This window comes from Molossus molossus, unplaced genomic scaffold, assembly GCF_014108415.1.
Source record: "Molossus molossus isolate mMolMol1 unplaced genomic scaffold, mMolMol1.p scaffold_m16_p_21, whole genome shotgun sequence".
In the NCBI taxonomy this organism is placed as follows: Eukaryota; Metazoa; Chordata; class Mammalia; order Chiroptera; family Molossidae; genus Molossus; species Molossus molossus.
In genome coordinates this window covers 43,240,856-43,259,840 of record NW_023425357.1, presented here as the reverse complement: position 1 = coordinate 43,259,840, position 18,985 = coordinate 43,240,856, and the positions used below count along the sequence as shown (strand labels likewise).

Below are 18,985 nucleotides of genomic sequence, written 5' to 3'. Positions count from 1 at the left end.
TACATCTCATCTCTTGGGAGAGTAAAGTCTCTTTATTACACTTTTGCTCTTTGCAGCTGATGTTTGTTGAAAAGTCCATGTTCTCCTGAAAAGAAGGGAAGCATTTTGAAGACCTAAGTGTTACAGGTGACGTTGGGCACCCAGTGTAGATATGAGTACACCAGAGGTGTGTGCAAGCACAGCAGGATCCAGGTGTTGGCGTGTTAGCTCAGCTGTGCTTTCCTCAGTGATGGCTCCACGTTCACGTGGGCCTCTCTTTGAGAGCCTCTTCTTCCCAGTAGTTCCTACAAATGTCCTGGGGCTGACGGGGGAAGTGTGGGCTGGTTGTTAGTATAATTTGACAAATGTGGGACTGTGTCTACCCCAAACTGTTCACTGAGGCTGGTGGGGTAGGTTCTCCAGGCCCAGAATGTGTGTCCATTGCTGGAACCAAGGGGCAGAGTCGGCCCCCCTCAGACTGCTCAGGCTGAGTTGGAGAAAGGTGCTTTCCTTCAAAGAAGTGGGGACCCCGATGCCAGAAAACAAGGGAAAGGAAGCCACAGAAGTAGAGAGGACAGCCGTCCACCACACAAGCATTAAGCAGGGAAGAGGGGGCAGGCTCTGTCCTGGGCACTGTCACCTCCCACACTGCTGCCTGGGTAGGAGTAGAAGGTGGGCTCTCAGCAGAAGTCAGCCCAGCCTTCTCCGCTGAGTCTCCACTGAAGCCCAGACCTGGGCAGTATGGCTTGTTATACCTCACGTTGCCTGGACCACGGGGCATTCTCTGACCAGCAAGAGGTGGCAGTGCCGTGGGGGCATAGCAGAGGGAAAATGCCCCTCCACCACTGGCCCAGGAGGAGACCAGGACAGGAAGGTCATGCCCAGTGTGAGCCCCGTCCCCTCGATCCCGGAAGACACAAAGAGACAAGGGCCTCCTTTGGCTCCATTAATTGCTTGTTAAGCTTGGCACCCACAGGGCTGGGCCCAGCCTGGCACCCTTCACAGTTCTCCAGGGCAAATTGGCTAAGTCCCTCCTTCCCTCCTATGCTTCTTACCCATCTCCCTTCCCTCTGCTCAGGGGCCTGGGCAGGGCACCACTGAGTCCTCAGCTCTGGCTCTGAGTGGCCAGGCCTTGTCTGAGATGCAAGTCGGGGCTGTTGGCTGGAGGGCAGGAGAGAAGGCTCTTCTGCTAACTAGGCGTGTGATGTGCAGCAAGTGACATCACCTCTGAGCCTCAGTCTCTCGTCTGTTCAACAGGATGGCTACCAGATAGAGTTGCTGTTGTGATTAAATTAGATGCAAATCTGTGGAAATCGACAAGATGGGAATTGTCTGGGGTAGATGGACGGAGTGAGACATCAGGGCCATGCCTGATAGGAAATGCCAAGGTTGCATTCATCTCGCAGATGGTGCCGAGCACCAGATCTGCACTAAACACTGCGAGAGACCCAGGGCATCGTGGAAACCAGGAAACCGTCCCTGCCCTGAGCAACAGACACATCCACCAGCTGTGGCAGGGGTGGTTGGTGTACTGTGGGCCAGACTCTGCCTGGGGGCACCAAGGAGGGCTTCCCTGAAGAAGCAACATTTGAGATGGGGAGGAGCCAGGGAAGGATGGCCTGGGCCGATGGGAAGCCCAGCAGTGAGGCTGCCCTGGTTGACTGGGGGAACAGAGGGCCATGTGCTTGGATCTCCCGAGAGGGACGGGGGGGAGACTAAGGACTAAGACAGAGAGGGGCTTTGGAGGCCAAGGGAAGGGGTTTGGAGTTTAGGAATGACGGGACAGTATTGAAAGCATTTAAATAGGAGTCATTCCATCCACTAGGATTAGGTTTGACTATGAATGCCTGAGACTCAGAAAATAATGACTTAAATAACATACAGGTTTATTTTAAATGTAAAAGAGGAAGTCCAGATGATGTGGAGTGTCCACACAGTTGTCAAGGACCTAAACTGTTTTTAAATTACTCTCTCGCTGTCCCCAAGTTGTAGACCGTGTCTTTATTATCCAGATTGGCTGCTAGAGCTCCAGCCATCACATCCAAGGTCCAGGAAGCAGTGAGAGAAAAAGGATGCGCCTTCCCTTTAAAAAGACTTTTCTGAGGACCTCACTACCCTTTGGCTTACCTCTCGTGGGTAGAACTTGTCACATTGTCACACCTAGCTACAGACAAAATGAGGGAATGCAATCTTGTAGTTGGATGCCAGTTAGAAATGTTTGTGGTTCTTTTTCTGAGGGTGAAGGGAAGAATTGATGTTAGGAGGCAAGTGCCGATCTCCTGCTGGCTGCTGTGTGGGGGACAGACTGGAGAGGAGAGAAAGGGGGGCAGGGAGCCCTGGGGAGGGAAGATGGGGCAGCCAGGAGAAAGACGGCAAAGGCTTGGACTCGGGGATGCGCAAGAGGAGACGGGGAGAAGTGGACCGACTGAAGCAGATTTGAAGGAAAAACCAACAGGACACCAGACACTGGAGGGAAGGGCCCAAGCCCAGAGTGACTCCTGGTCTGTCTGAGCAGGTGGAACCGTACACTGAGCTGGGGAATCCCTGAGAGAAGCCACGGTGGGGGGGGGGGGGGCACCAGCACAAGAACGCTCACCGCCCCCACCTTCCCTTGGTGATGAGAGAGCTGGGAGGACAGCCTCGGACCCCTGGCTGAGCCCTGGAGATTCCGGAAGTCACCTAGTCCAGCCTGCACCGAGCTGTGTGGCACACCCCGCTGGAGCAGGGCTCCCACAACCAGGGCACGCACGGAGGGACAGACAGGAGGACGGGGTGGCTTTGTGGAGGCTTGTAAAGCACACCCTCACTGTCGCCTCCCTGGGAGGTGGCATGAGGCTCTGGGCGCTCAGATTGGAGTGTCCCTCACCCAGCAGGAAGTCAGCTGCCCTGCCCACCCCTCAGGCCCTTCTCACAGGTCTGTCAGAAACCTTGGCTGGAAGCCCAAAGGAGGAAGTGTGGGCAGGTCTGGCCAGGTCCACAGGCTGCATTTCTCAGGACGAGCGGAGTAAGAGCCGGGAAAGGCCACCCAGCCCCCTGGGGCAGCATGCTTGCAGGCCCCCCCCACAGGCCTCGGCCAGGGGGAGGCACTACCCCTGCTCACCCACCCCGCCTCCCTGAGTCACTGCCTGCCTGGGGCACCCGGGGCCCATGCCCCAGGGCCAGCTGTCCAGGTTGATGCCCAAAGGGAGGCTCAGATGCTGGAGAAACTTACCTCCGACCTGGGAATCTGGGAACCTAGCCCTTTGGGTGGACAGTTGAAGGTGGCTCAGAAATCCGAGGGCTGGGGTCTGGGGACCTGGATCTGGGTAGTATTGTGGGCTTGGCCTGCTGGCCTAAGGCCAGCGGTAGCTTCCTTCCCAGGGCCAGCGTGCAGAGGGGCCAGAGCTGCCAGAACTCTCTCATCGACCTACAGCCGGCAGGCCTTGGTATGAAAACAGCTGCTTAGCTGGGCAGCTCGATTCTGGAAAAGCCTTCCCAGAAGGCTTTCGTCCCACATGCCATTTGCAGAGAATCTTTTGTCAGCCACACATCTCCCAGGTCCTGACCTCATCTCCCACCCCACAGGACATCTGCGGATCGCAGCCCTTCCCGCTCACTTCCTGAGCCATGTGTCGGGGCCTGGGGGTCTGGCTCTCCTCCAGCTTAGTCACAGGGCAGGGGCTTGAGAGGGTTTGAGTAGAGTACAGTCGGCCCTCGTTTATCCGGTTAATCCGTTCTAGACTCTACCGCAATAAGTGAATTTCTGCAACGTAGGATTCTTTGTTTATACACAGTCGTCCCTGGCGCTTCGCGCTTCGACTTTCCCGGCTTCACTCTCTCGGGTGTTTTCAGATACTGTACTAAATACTATGCTATATTTGAAAAACCGCGAGAGAGTGAAGCAAAAGTCGAAGCGCGAAGTGGCGAGGGACGACTGTAATTGTCCAGTAGTAACTATTATGCCCATGAATTAAAGACCCCAAATCTGGGGGGCCCATGAGGCTAAGGAGATGGTCGGCCTGGTGCACCCCACTCCCAGCCATCCCCAGGGCTCTGGCTCACCATGCACTCCAGCCACGGGCCAGAGTGGGAAGGCTCCATCTTTGGGGTCGGGGTGTTCTGAGCAAGGACCTGTCACGTGGAGAAACACGTGCAGACTCAGTGAACAACAGAGTTTGCCCGGGGCCAGGGCTCAGGCAGCCACCTTGTTGTCCTGGTTTGATTCCTCTAGGAGCCAACCCCGAGACCAGGGGTTTACTTTGGAGGTCATTTCAGGAAGCGAAGTAGCATGGCTCTTTTAGTGACACGTGGCGTCCTTCGCGTGGTCCTGTCAGGTATAGTTTGCTGTCCAAGGTGCTGTGGCAGGTGAGGGCTCCCAGCACCTGGGGGTCTGACCGCAGAGGCTGGCCTTGGAGTCGGGCTCCTGATCAGAGTCCCAGCTCTGCCACTTACCACCTGTGAGCACAGGTGGGTGCCTTCTTTCTCTGGCCCTCAGTTTCTTAGCCTATAAAATGGGGATGGTGACACTTACAGTGACCACTGAACTGGTTAGCTGTTGTCACACAGTGCTTCTCACACACCTGTCCTAACTCAATCCCTTAGAGCAGCAGTCATTGCTTTACAAGCTGGGGATCCGTGACCCAGGTGGGCTCAGCTCCACTGTGTGTGTCCCTTGTCCTCTTCCTGGGATGACTGGGAGCCTGGACCTGTTCATGGTGATGACAGTGGCCCAGACGTGCCAGGCCGCTTAAGGGCTAGGTGCGGAACAGCCACGTCTTCCCATGGGCCACAGTCACAGCCAAGGAGGGAGGCAGGATGTCCTTGGAGGGAGAGGAACTGCAAAAGTACTGGGCAGAGAGCAAGGACACAGACCTGGCGAGGACCCGGGCCCATGGCGCAGGCTCCCACAGCCCCTCATGAGGCAGCTGTGAAATGCGAAGCAAGTCGTGTGTGCCCAGGAATGTCCCTTGCAAACTGACAAGTGCACCATGCTGGTCCCTCGACTTCAAGAGCCTCCTGAGTCTTCAGGGCCCCACCTTCCTGGGTCTGGTGTTTCATGCATGTGTTTGTAATCTTTGAGGATAGGTCACCCTGTGTGGTGTCCCAGATTGGTGGGGGGAGAAGACAGCTGTGAATTATGGAGTCCTTTTTATACAATTTCAGTGGGGTCTCAGCCCCAACGTGTACACCTCAAGTCAGTGACACTTTCCCACCCACCCAGCGAGGGAGGACCTGGCAGCAGAGAAAGGGTGGGCTCTGCATCTCATCACTCACCCCTTTACCCTTCCCTTGTTTAGCCAGGCTTCCCCACCCCACCCCCAGGGAAGAGCAGGCATAGGTCAAGGGCAAATAAGTACTAACATTAATAAAATAGGGTTTTAGCTTTGGGCCACCCAAGGGGTAGCTCTGGAGACTCAGTCGATGCGAGGCGACTCCCCATGGGCACCAGCTGCAGACACAGCCTCCTTGGCCCCCGTCTTTCTGCCACCCAAGTTCTCAAAGAACCAGAAAGGTCCAGAGACTTTGCTCCGCCTAGGGTAAGAAGTATAGAAAATGACATTAGCCAAGAACATTGGATTTCCCAGAAACACTGTGCAAAACCCCAGTTTTCAAAATGAAGGGAAGCAGGGCTGCTCGGGTGGTGTTGGAAGGTGTGGAGCAGAACCCTGCGCACCCCCTCCTGCCCACAGGGACCCGAGGGCTGCAGGCCAGGTTGGAAACCACTGCTTGGAAGTTCCTGAAGGCTGGCACAGAGACACTCACGGCCAGGGCCTCGGAAACCAGACTGCCCCAGTCCAGAGGCACGAGGGGTGTCCGATAGTGGCCCACTTCTCCGGACCAGGCCTAGAGCAAAGCGTTGTCCTGGTGCCCTGGCAGGTGCCCAGCCAGGCCTTCTGTCCCCACCGAGCCTCAAAGCTACCACCCACCTCTCCTCACAGGCCGATGCCAAGATGGTGTGTGACGTAGTGAGTCGGATGGAAGACACTGAGCCCTTCTCCCCAGAACTGCTGTCTGCTATGATGCGACTCTGGGGCGACTCAGGGATCCAGGAGTGCTTCAGCCGGTCCCGGGAATATCAGCTCAACGACTCTGCCAAATAGTGAGCGTCCCGGCAGGAGGGTGGCGGGCGGGGCGGCACCCAGGCGAGGAGGGCTGGGGACGGTGGGCTGCGGTCAGAGCCACTGGGAGATGTTCCACCGCAGGTGATGGGGAGGGACAGGCCAGGGGTGGGGGGACACCAGATAAACCAAGCCACAGAACTCCTCCCGGGACAGCCTGGCCCATGACCTGCTTGCTCTGGAGAACGCCTCGCCCCAGAGACAAATCAAGAGCCATATAGGCAGAAAATAACCATTTTGTTTTATTGTAGAGAAAATAAACTTCCCATTCCTCTGTCTTTAAAGTTAAAAGTAAGGAAATGTAACCCATACAATAAGTATAATAGAGAATCAAACATATACTTTAATACCGGGTTGTTACTCAGTAAGGGGAAGGAAAGGAGACAGAAGAAGGGGAGGAGAGGGCGGGAAGGGAGAAGCAGAGGGGAAAGGGCAGGGAGGGGGAGGGGAGGGGGGACATTGTGAAGAGGCCCAGTAAGAGCCAGAGAAGGTGGCTGAGAGGGGCCTGGGACCCAGCCTGTGATGGCAGGATCACAGGACTGCCCGCTGCAGCTGTCACTCCAGACGTCTCTAGTGATGTCCTCAGACATCCCGGGATCCTCCCCTGTGGACTGTGTGTGGCTCCCCACCCCCAGGCACAAGGAATGGATGCCCGACAGCCCTGGGGGCTCCCAACCCAGCACCCTCCTTCCTGGTCTCCCAAATCCCACCCTTGAGTTCAAACCCAACCCGTACAGACCCCAAAGCCCTTCCTGGGGCTTGGCTTGGGCTAGTGGGTTACAAAGGCCTGGTTTGTCCCTAGAAGTAGTGGCATGATGGGAAGGACCTGTCCCGGGGAGGCCCAGCTGCTGTCCAGCTATGTGACCTCTGACCGTCCCTTCCAAGAGCATCAAATGGGAAGAAGCCCGTGGACCTCTCGATAAACTCTCAGAAGTGTACAAGTGTAAAAGGGAGGCCCGAGGCCTCTTGGTAGCACTGTAGAGACAGGGCAGAGCATGGGCTCTGGGGCCAGATTTCCGGGTTCAAGGTCCAGCTCACAGTTGGGCAAGGTGCTGACCTCCATTGACCCTGAGTTCTGTAATCTCCAGAACAGTACATTTAACCTGGAAATTAAAGATGAAACGTGATCACACATGTGAGAAGAATAGAGCCCAATTGTTGCCCATTACTATTTTGTCATGAAGAAATGACAGAGCAGCCCGGCTGGTGTGGCTCAGTGGATAGGGCATCATCCCATGAACTGAGGGGTCCTGGTTCGATTCCCAGTCAGGGCACCCTCAATCCCCAGTAGGGGACATGCAGGAGGCAGCCAATTGATGTTTCTCTCTCTCTTTCTCTCTTTCTAAAAAAAAACAATTAAAAAATATGTAAAAGAAAAAAAGTAGAAAGAAACGCCAGCAGCATTATGACATGTCAGTCTCCTGGAGACGTCTGATGCTGTCTGAGTGGACTGCACAGAGGCCCTGTGGTCCGAATTAGAGGCTCTCGGAGGATGTGCACCCACCCCTGCCACACACCTGGCCCTGGACAGGCTGGTGCCATCATTTCCACAGTGGCCTTCGAGGGGCCGGGCAGGGACCAGGCTCTGAAGGGGTGGGCCCAGCAAGCCCCGAGCAGTGCCCAGAGCTTGTCCATGGTCCCCTTGTTGCCATCCCCAGCTACCTGGACAGCCTGGATCGGATCGGGGCCACCGACTACCAGCCCACTGAGCAGGACATCCTCCGAACCAGGGTCAAAACTACCGGCATCGTAGAAACCCACTTCACATTCAAGAACCTTCACTTCAGGTAAGGCCCAGGGGACTTCCGAGCCCCAGCCAGGGCACTGAGAGAGGGGAGATGCCAGCCTCTGGGCCTCAGCCCCAGATGTCCACCTGCCTCAGGAGCTTTCGTGTCAGGACAGGCAGTTAGCTATGAGAAGGGACCTGTCTGTAGGTCTGCTTTCCACTAAGTTTAGGGCGGGGGTCAGCAGGGAGGCTTCCTGGAAGAGGGGTCCTGGAGTGGGGTTCTGAGGATCGAGGAGGTGAAATTGACGTAGGAGAGCTGGATCCCCTCGAGGCCGCCTTGTGGGGAGTGGTGGGGAATGAGGGTGGGTAACCCAAACAATATCTGTGAGACCCCAAGGACCCGTGTAACCTGAGCACTGGAAGGAGCTTAAGGATCGCTGACCCACCCTCTCTCAGCACATATGGGGAAACTGAGGCCTGGGAGGAGCAAGGCTATCCCAAGCACAGAACACAGCTGGAGCCCGCGGAGGGCCTCAGAACGGGCCTAAGGGGTGAGATTGGACTTCTCAGACACTGCCGGGGGCTGTGTCGCCACCTGGGGTGGCCTTCATGCACTGAGGCCTAGGAGCCCCCATCTGGCCCCCACCTGCCTTCTGGGTATGGTTTCTGGGTATGGTTTCTGGGTGTCGGGTGGAGCAGGAGGAGAGACCAGGAGGGTGACAGGTATAACGCCCTGTGCCCTGGGTGCAGGTGCTCCAGGCTCCGAACGCGGAGCCCAGAAATGGGCTGAGCAGCCCCACGAGGGGCCTCTTGCCTCCCAGTCTCCTCAGTCTCTCCCTCTCCCCTCGGAGCACAGGGTGGGAGCTGGACTCTGGCCCAGCAGACATCTGCGGAGGAGCTCCCTGTCGGTGCCACGGGGCCATGGTGGAGCAGGACCCTGGGGTAGGCAGTGACAGGCGAGGACCAGCCCTGCGTCCTCACTTCAAGCCCACTCTGGTCTCTGGTTGCGGTCCTCTGTCTGGAGGCCCAGGGTCCTTGTGCAGATAGGGCCGAGCACCCCGATCTGTGTGCCCACAGGCCCCCCAGGTCTGAGGCTGCAGCTCTTTGCTCGGGGCATCAGAGTGTGAGATTAAGATCTAACTTCCAGGGCATGGCCCCACCTGCCCCGTCTCTTCCCACAGCCCTCATGCCCTCTGGGGGGTGGTGTCTGAGGAGAGGCAGGCACCCATGGACCAAGGACAGGTGGCACAGGGCAGAGGCTTTGTCTGAGGACAGGCCTGGCTTAGACTCCAGCTCTGCACACCAGTCCTCACCAGCACCCTGGGCACTTAGCCTGTAGGGACCTCACTTTTCCTCTGCATGACAGGTGACAGGTCCCTGGTCCCTGCCTGCCTCCCTCCCAGGGTGGTTGGGACTTTGCCCAGAATACAGACGTGAACAGACATGCTCAGAAAGCCAGGAGCAGGGTGTGCACTTGGCCCCGACGGAAGGACCTCACAGCAGTGTCTCTGAGGGCCCATATGAGGTGCCCCCTCAGGAGAGCTCTGGAGGCGCGAGGGCAGGTGTTTGCCTCGCTGTTGGAGGCCCAGCCCAGCTGCAGGCAGATGCAGTGATGGCCCCCACCCCGCAGATGGCAGTGTCTGCCTTTAGCTCCTGGAGCAGGGCTTCTGGGCGGCTCAGGGCAAGTGCCCAGCCCTTTCTCCTCCTGTCCCGGAGTTTGGCCAGGCACCCCACCTGCCTGGAGCCCACCGCCCCCACCCCAGCTTCCCTGTCTCCCTGGCAGGCTGTTTGACGTCGGGGGCCAACGGTCTGAACGCAAGAAGTGGATCCACTGCTTCGAGGACGTCACGGCCATCATCTTCTGTGTCGCACTCAGCGGCTACGACCAGGTGCTCCATGAAGACGAGACCACGGTGAGTGGCCTGCGCCCGCTTGGCCTGTGGGGCACTGAGGTGAGACCACGTGGTGGTCCACATGGTTCAGCAGTGGCTGGGGGTTCCGTCAGGCAAATGCCTGGTGACACCAGTACAGAAAAGGCAGCCACAGGGCCATGGGCAGGTGGCTCACGGACATCTCCGTGAACTTGGGGTCTCGGGCCACAAGTGCGTCTTTGGGAAACAGGGCGGAGGCAGAGGCCGTCCGGCCAGAACTGAATCAGTGCAGTCCCAGGAGAATCGGCGCCTCTGGCAAGAATGTGCGGCAGACAGAGAGCAGTTCTTGGCCCGGACAGTGTCCCTGAGCACTGGCTGGGCTGCTGCTGGGAGAGCGTGCAGGGCCGGGCGGCGGGCAGCGGGCGGCGGGCAGGGCCGGGCAGCGTGCGGCCGCGGCACCTCTGGAGGCGGCCAGCCCAGGTGCCTGCCTCTGATGTGTAGCATTCAGTCCGGGGCCTCGCAGAACAGCCAGCCTGGCCCCAGCGGGGCAGGGGCGCTCACCTGGTGAGGGTGCTGGTCTCTGGTCCTAGTCATGGTTCGCTGCCGAATTCAGACAGCACCCTCTCCGCCTCAGCTACTGTTATGTGTTGGGGGGTGACAGTAGTGCCTACCTGTGGGGTCACTGGCGATGGGGGAGAGCGCCCGCATGGAGTACTGGGGACTTTCTCTGACACAGCTGTGCCGAGTTGGTGGTTGTACTGTCACTGGGGATTGTCCTCACCTGGGGGTCCACTGAGCATCCCCATCTGGTCTGCAGTCCACAGGGTGGGGGGCCTGTTCGCATAGCCTGCCAGGGAAGCCAGGCATTGGTGTGGTGTATCCTCAAGGTCACTGGAGCAAGCCCACAGAACCTCCTGGAAATGGGGCTCCTGGGCTGTGGGGTCACACCCTTGGCACCGGGGTCACGACCTTGGCATTAGTCAGCTCCTGTCTGCAGCACGTACAGGCTCTTGAGCCTCTCCATCGGCACTGAGGTTTGAGGAGGGCCTTGAACAAGGCTTGTCTTCTCTGGGCTGTTTTTTCATCCGTCCTGCCTGATGGTCCCGCGGGTGCTGTGAAGATCCGGTGGGCTTTGGGGGCAGGCTGTGGGCAGTGCTGTAGTGGGACGGAGCCGCCGTCTTGAGGGGCCAATGCGCAACGGGCTTCTGGGGGCTGGGGGCTGAAGCCGCGGCCTAGGAGGGAGGTCCGGACTCGCGCCACATGCTGGCTTGTCCACCTTGCCCTTCCTCCTTCAGCCCAGCTGCCCCCTTGAGTTGGGGTTCAGCAAAGCCCCCCCAAGCTCTGCCTTGTCCTGGGGGAGGCTTCTGGGGCCTCGGCCGTGCAGCACTTTCTGGTACGCCGTCATCACTCTTGGTGACCTCGGCGGGTTCTGGCATCTGAGATCACCCGTGTGGAGCGTGGGCAGGGGATGGGCGCACACCCAGGGCTGTGACTGGACCCGACTCACTGACCGCACCAAAGCCCAGGGCTGCTCCTGCCGCCCCCACGATGCCGCCGCACACAGGGGCTGCCCCGGCACCTCTGCCACTGTCCGTCGGTCCGCTGTGCTTTCCACGCCACAGTTCACAGTCTGACTGGCCACCCCGTGATCTGAGCTCCACCTACTTGGCTTCTCGCCCCCTGCGGTACCTGGGAGTGGGAAGCAGGGCACGGGTTTCAAACAAAGGGAAGGGTTGGAGAGTGGGACGGCCTTCCGCCTGAACAGGCTTCTGCCCTGGGACCTGCCGTTCAGGCCTGTGGACAGCTCCAACCCAAGTCCCAGGCCCGTCAGTCACAGGGAAGTGGCCCTCAGGTCTCCATTAAACATGGGGCTGGGCAGATGCCAGGCCCTGAGCTCAGGCAACCTTTCCAGTCTGTGCCCTGTTCAGCCCGGCCAGCCCTCTGCAAACTCCTCGCCAGCCCTTGCCGCAGAGCTGGGCATGTGTCCTGGGTGCTTTCCCTCATGCTCCTGGTTTCCCTGCCTTTTCTGTTCCCGTCCCGCCCTTCCCTCACCCCCTCCGACCCCTGCCTTGCCCTTCTTCCTCAGGGCTGGAGCAGAGGACCTTGGGGAAGCCAAGGCACATGGGCCCAGGCCAGTAATGGGCTCCTCTTGGGGCCCTTTCCTCCCCAAAGCGGGCCAGCTATACAGCCCCGGAAAGCACAGCTGCCCCCCGGGGATGGGAATGGGCTGTACAACTCGACAGCAGCACAGGAAGGCGGCTCGTTGCCCGCGGCAGCAGATCAGCACCGTCGCTGTAGAACGAAGCCGATGGCTATGTCCAGGACACGGCGGCAGCACTGGGCAGCTTGGGAGCAGGGCAGATGTGGCCCAGGGTCCAGCGCTGGCCCTGCCACTGTGTCACGTGGCAGACACTCCACTTCCTGCTCTTTAAAATGGTGATGGCGGGAGCTCAGCCTCTTGAGCGGCTGTGAAGAGCGTGGGCTGGGAGCGGTCAGAGGGCCTGCACGCAGGACTCACATGGTCGGGCCCCTCTGTCCAGGCACGTGGCTAAAGGACAAGCTATGGGCTACGGACGCTCTGCCCTGAAAGCAAGAGCTAGAGCCCCTGACCAGCCCTTGGTCCCGGCTTCCTCTCTGGTCTGCTGTACGTGTTCCTCCCTCGCCTGGGGCGAGTCGGGCTGCCCAAGACAAGTGTCTGGAGGTGGCTCCTGGAGCTCCGCCAGGAGCCCTACGGCTGGTGGCTACCCACTCGCCCACTGGTCACCCTGTGCACCGCACCCCGGGAGCCCAGGGCCTCGTCCTGTCCTCGTACCCCAGCCCCGTGGCTTCGGCAGCACTGGGCCTCAGCCTGCCACAACCTCACCACCGCCCAGGGCCTTAACTTGCCAAACCAAGACCAAAACCATGAGCAGATTCTGAGAGACCCTCCAAGCCGGGCAGGTATGAAGCACCTCCCTCCGACTCAATCCGTCAGCTAGAGTTGAAAGCAGCAGGTTCTCGGGCACCGCGGGTGACTTTGCTGTGCTGCCCCCCCACTCGCATCTCACTCACCAGCCGCTGCTCGGGCTGGGCCTTCCCACCCTCGCGTCCATCTCCAGCCACGCAGTCTGCGTCCCTGGGTGGCCGTGGCCTCTGTGAGCCTGCACAGGGGCCCCAGGATGGACCTGCCTTGACTTCCCGACCCCAACACTGGTTGAACCAATTTTTCAGGTTTTTTTCTGTCTTTCTCTCACGGTTTTATCTTCCTCTCTGTTTTAATCTGTTTTGCTGAGTTTCATCTCGGGGTTCTTCTGGCCCCTCTACTGAGAAACCAGCCCCAATAGCAGCTCACCCAGAGCCAACCCCCTGCCCAGCCATGGCCCAGCCAACCAGCCCAGTCCCCAACCTCACCAAGGTCACAGCAAGATCACCCCCCAGAGGCTGTCCCCCTTGAGTCTGCTTCCAACTCCGGATTAATTCGAGGATCTCTTTGTCCTCGGTTAATGTTCCCCAACTGAATGCGTGCACCTCCCACCCCCGCTGGCGAATCTGAATGAGACCCCTTAGAGGAATCTGCATGGCCCTCAGTTCCGTGTAGAGAGTGGGGTGGTGGTGCGGCCCCTGCCCCCGAGTGCATGGTGCATGTCCTCTCTGTGAGCCAGAGTCCCTCCAGTGACCTTGCTGCCCCTTCCCGGGTCAGCCCTCCTGGGGGTGGGGGGTGGGGGTGGGGGCAGAATTCCCCTCCCTGCCCACCCTGCTCCGCCCCACCCTGCCTGCGTGTGGAATGAAGCGGGACCACGTCCCATTTGTCCTTGTGGGTCCTCCCACTCCCATCTCCATCCCTCGGTGGTGCGTCCGGCCGCGGTGGTGGACCTTCCCTTGGCTTGTCCCACTGTGTGGTGGCCGCGGTGGGCCAGGCCCCTCACACCAACGCTCACCTGCCTCGTCACTCTGTTGCAGAACCGCATGCACGAGTCCCTGAAGCTGTTCGACAGCATCTGCAACAACAAGTGGTTCACGGACACGTCCATCATCCTGTTTCTCAACAAGAAGGACCTGTTCGAGGAGAAGATCAAGAAGTCCCCGCTGACCATGTGCTTCCCTGAATACACAGGTAGGGTGGCCGGGGCCTGGGCACTGGGAGCCCTGAGGGAGCAGCCCGCAGCCAGAGCTTACCATCCCCCACGCCCCGTCCTATGCCCTGAGGGTGCTCTGGACTCAACCAACCCTGGAGAATCCAAACAAAACCAAAGGTGGCCCCCTGCACACCCCAATGTGTTTTAGTGAGGGGGGTCGGGCTGGGCAGCCAGTGGGGTGTTCTCGTCAGGGGAGACAGGGTGGGAATCCTGGCTGTGATCTCAGCAGCCTCTTGGAGCCTCAGCTTGGTCGTCTGTAAACAGAGATTGTCAATGAGGTGGCAACACCAAAATGCTGAGGGTGTTACCACCAGGGACTGAGTCCAGCAGCCCAGCCTCATGCCCCTGGTTCTGCCACTCACAGCAAGTTATCAGCCCTCAGTGCCTCATCTGCGAGAGGGGGGCAATCACAGTGACTGTCCAGCCCCCCAGAGCGCTGGGAGGGCCAAGTGAGCTAGTGGACGGAGTGCTCAGCCTGGCAGCTGGTGCAGAGTAAGTGCTCACTGAACATTTGCTGTCGTTGTTACAACTGTGATGGCAACTAACAAATACACACACTTCCCCCGACACGGTAGTCCGAGAGCCAGGGGCCTGCTGAAGGTGAAGCAGCACCAGCAGCAGAGACCGGCCTGCCTGGGGAGGGCGCTGAGGATGACGAGGGCGCCTCTGCTGATGTCGCCGTGGGTTTGCCCGAGCACAGGTGCCCACGAACCTTCCAGATGGCCAGGCCTGTCAGAGAAGTGAGGGGCATCCCCAGCCTGACTAGCCGCCCCGGCCCATCTCCCCTTCCTCAGGACCGGGCTGACTGCCCTGCGGGCCAGGCCCAGCAGTGCAGCCAGAAGTGGATGGGGCTCAGCAGCCCCACACCCACCAGTCAGCCTCCTCTTAGCTGTAAGTTGGGGCTCATGGATCCTCCCCTAGCTGACCTCAGCTATGGCCTGTGAAACAGCAGGAGCAGGTAAGGCAGGTCGGTCACCAAGGCAGGTTGGGGGCTGACGAGGCCCAAGTGATCACCTCCAGCCCCATCCCTCACCTCCAGCCCAGATCTGGGAAAGAGCTGAGGTCAGGCAGAGCGTCGAGGGCAGGCCTGGTGGCCTGCACACGCCTGAGGGGCTAGAAGCCTCCAGGTAAGCCTCGCCCAGTCTGCACAGCGGCCACCCAGCTCAGCCCCTTCCTGCCTCCCTCAGAGGCTCCTGGCAGCCCTGCCTGGGCCTGGGCCTCAGTTCCTGGGCCTGTGGGGGTTTCCATGCCAAGCTTCCTGTTCTGCTCTTTTCCAAACAGCAGCTGCTCGCCTGGGGACCCTCTGTCTGGGCTCGCCCAGGAGCAGAGCCATAGGGCTCACCCGAGGGGGCAGCGAGTCAGGGAGCCAGACAGTTCTTAGCCCCAGATGGCGAGCCTGAGGTGGGGAGGGGGAGGCCAGGGGGGCTCACAGTCACACAGCTCCTACCCACCTGGGTGTGCTGTGCGGGTCCGGACGGGAAAGGACCTACCTACCGGTGTGTCCGCAGGGGCTGGTTCCCATGCTTGAGCAGGACCCGGGAAGGAAGAACCCGCACCGGGGGGCGGGTGGCATACACGGGAGACGGGAGTTTCAGACGCTGCTCCCTGGTGCCGGCGGCCCTGAGGTTGGACACTTCATTTCTTCCATGACTTGTAAACGATGGGACCACTAGCTGACTGGCTTTCGTGACCCACTGCGCTGGAGCTGAGCTGGGGCCTCCCCCACCCATCAGGTCTCCCCTTCAGGTTGTCACTGGGAGGCCCTCGGCCGCGGCCTCACCTCACCTGTCCCCCTCCTGGTCTCTCCCACAGGCCCCAGCACCTTCACGGAAGCTGTGGCTTACATCCAGGCCCAGTACGAGAGCAAGAACAAGTCAGCCCACAAGGAGATCTACACCCACATCACCTGTGCCACTGACACCAACAACATCCAGTTCGTCTTCGATGCCGTGACGGACGTCATCATCGCCAAAAACCTGCGGGGCTGCGGCCTCTACTGAGCCCTGGCCTTGCCCCCAGCCCCCGCCCCACCTGCCTGCTGCCCCCTGCCCCCCGGAACTAGAGCTCCAGCGTCTCTCAGACCACTCTCTATGCTTGACAAGAAAGCACAGTGGCCGCTCGGCCCCAGACATCAGAGCACGTGGTGACATGGGCTGAGCACCCAACCACGCCTGGGATGGGCCTCTCCCGCCTGCCTGCCGCTGTTTGGCCCAGAATGGCCACCCCTACCCTTGGTGACTCATACTTGAAGTCCCAGGGTCTCCTCCTGACCTCTGAGGTTGTACAGATGGTAGGGGCGGCCTTGGGACAGGGTGCTGGGGGGGTCATGGGAACCACTGCTCAGCTTTTCCTGGGGTCTCTCTGGTCAGGGCAGCTCCGTTACCAAAAGGCAGGGCAGGACTGGGCCACTGTGCGTGGGTCCCCGGGCTCAGGCCTTGGCCTCTGCCCTCCCTCCCCTGGGGTCTCAGCCCTCAGGTGCAAGCCCTTTCTCTGAGCCAGCCTTCCTTACATTCTTGGGGTTCCCCGTTGCCCTCCTGGGCACCCCAGCTGGACTCCTCATCGCTCTGGAAATGGCTCTGAGACTGACTGAGTGCGAAGGCATGTGGCCGATGGCGGGGGGGCTGGAGTCCCGCGGTGCTGGACAGCGGCCAGGGAAGTGGGAAGTGGGGCGCTGGGGGAGTAGCACCTGTCGCCTGCGGGGGGCCTCACGCCCCGCCCTGCAGGCCCAGGTGACCCCTCTGTCTTCCCCCGTCACCCGGTCTCAGGCGGCTGCTCCAGGTGTTAGTAGCTGTGCTTTTCTGCTTGAATTTACTGTGAATTCAACTCGGACTACAGGGCTGGGTGGAGGTTCTGTAGCTGGGGAGACGGGATGGGGTGTGGATGCAGCTCCTGAAACCAATGCCCCGCTTCCTCCTGTCTTTGTCCACAGCCCTTCGTGTCCTGCCAGCCCCAGGGGATGCCGGACAGTCCACTGTCCTGAAGTGCGCGCTGCACTTCATACATAGACCTTCCCCGCCCCCATACAGAGAGTCCGAGGACCCTTAGGGCTTTGGCAGGTTCCTGAGCAGAAATGGGTAGGGTGACTTCTGGTGGCCCAGGCCTGGGCTGGCCTCGGGCTGTGAGCACTCCAGTTGGCTGATGCCAACGGCCAACAGCCCAGGCAGACTGTGTGTGTGGCACCTCCGCCGCGGGAGCCACACGTGCCCGTGGGAAGAGAGGGGCTGCCCCTTGAGAGGTCTCTGGCTTCCTCCTCAAGCCCTTTGCTCTTCCTGCCTCTACCTGGGCTCTGCTCAGTCCCAAGACCAGGCAGCACCCCTGGACTCCCAGTGTCACCCCTGACTGCCAACATGGGCTCCTGGTTCCAGCAGGCGGGGCACAGGAGACGCCCTCAGGGCGGGGCCTCTGGGGGAGCCCCCCGTCTGGCTCTCACTGCTGCCCCAGCCTTATGGGAAGTTGCACCTGCCGGCCCAAGTCCATTTGGCTTCATTCACTGTGCGCTACGCCTGTCTGTGCCAGTCGCCGGGTCGTGGCCGAGGACCCGCCCCTGGAGCCAAAGACTCAGTGTCCTGCCACAGGCAGCCAGGGCCAGTTAGACCATTTTGCCCAATATTGAAGACAGGAGTTCTTTCCCCAAATTTCACCTTTGGTGTGGCCACCTCTGCTCTGTGACCCCAGACTCAAGCATGGGGATGCTGGCCAAGCCCACCTCTAAGGCCATCGCCTGCAGCTGGACGTCACTGGCCCCCAGGCCCAGGGCTCTCCATCGCCCAGCTGCCTCCCCACCGCGCAGCCAGAGCACTGGCCAAAGCCAGGACCCAGGCCCGCCCTGCCCAGGGCAGCATCAGGGGCCTTCCTGCCCTGCGTCCCAGGCTGCTTCTCCCAGGCACACGGCTCCATTTCTCGCGTGCCCTCGCCCTCCCGGCCTGACCCGCGTGTCCTTGGCTGGCTAGTGTGAGCCCTCGAGGAGAGGGTGTCCAGGGTGGAATTCCCTTGCTGTTCTCCGAGTCACCGTCCATGTCACCAGCGGCTCCACCATGGGGCGTAACAGCTGAAGGTGACAGCTGAGTTTTCGGCTCCGTCGTTGGTGTGGGGAGATGTGAGTGACCTGAGTGGGTGGCCCTGTGTTTGGGGGCCAAGCTTAGCCGGCCATGGGGAAACTGATTTCTAGGAGGGGCACCTTTGCCAAACCATGCAAACTGTGCCTGGCCCCAGATGCCCCACAGAGCCAGGCCTGGCCTTCATGTGGAGAACCGAGAGCCCAGGACTGGATGGCCTGCCTGGAGGGGCAGTGCCCAAGGCCCAAGAAGGGCTCTGCTGAGCCTGTGGACTCTGGTCTGAGGACGGTGTGGGCTCTGCCCCCACCCTGAGCAGAGCACAGCTCTGGGCCCCTTGCCAGCAGCTGGACATTCCGAGCCCCATGGCCACTCTCCATGGAAGCCCTGGATTGCCAGTGCCCGGCCCCAGCGGAGCCTGAGGACCTGTGGCTGCATGTTCCTACCAGGGGGCAGTGGACAGAGCCCAGGCAGAGGGCACCATCCTGTCTGGTGCCAGGACGCAGCTCTGTCTCCCAGCCCAGCTCCATGACCCTCAGGTGGGAACTGGGGTCATGGCTGCACTGGGCTTCTGTGACCCCTTATCCCCAGGCCAGCAGCAGTCACAAGCGCCCTCCCAGCCCAGAGCCTCCATGACCAGGCTGTCTGTAAGCCCTGACAGGAAGGCGCAGAGTCATCTCACCCACTCCCCTCCTTTGCCAGGACAAGTCTGGGGGGGGGGCACGTACCCCACTGCCCTATCCTCACAAATGCAGTTTGTACCCAGTGGCTGCTTCTGCAGGTGGTTCTCACCTCTAGCCTGCCTCCTTGCAGACCCCTCCCCCATGCCTTGGTCTGACCCGTGCACTCTTCAGAGGGGCGTAAACCCACACGGTCAGACCACAGCTCTCTCTTCCCTGCGGACCAGGTGGTGGCCTGCCCGGCCCTTTCTGAGACGCCCGGCACACAAAGCCTCTCCGGCTGCCTCTGCTCTGAGCCTTCTGGGAGCCTTCAGGCACAACCCGGCCATTTTCAGGAGCGCAGCCTGTGGCTGCCAGGGGCTCAGTCAGGGATGCCGAAGATAAGTACCCCCAGACAGCTCCCCAGTGTCAGCCCAGGCCAGTGAGGCTGGACACAACACCCGGACCAGGGGACAGGGCCGAAG

At 60.3% G+C, this 18,985-nt stretch overlaps 1 protein-coding gene across 2 annotated transcripts in view; it reads left to right on the top strand.

The window, feature by feature from the left end:
- Positions 1–18,985, top strand: part of GNAO1 (G protein subunit alpha o1) — a 151,205-nt gene that overhangs the window by 124,489 nt on the left and 7,731 nt on the right. Inside the window, exons 4-8 of one of the 2 annotated variants that reach the window (XM_036275445.1) lie at positions 5,898–6,058; positions 7,736–7,864; positions 9,587–9,716; positions 13,614–13,767; positions 15,602–15,789. In XM_036275445.1, coding sequence (XP_036131338.1) covers positions 5,898–6,058; positions 7,736–7,864; positions 9,587–9,716; positions 13,614–13,767; positions 15,602–15,789 — 762 coding nt within the window. Of the gene's footprint in view, positions 1–5,897; positions 6,059–7,735; positions 7,865–9,586; positions 9,717–13,613; positions 13,768–15,601; positions 15,790–18,985 lie in introns of those variants that run through there. The other variant, XM_036275444.1, reaches the window with a different exon arrangement.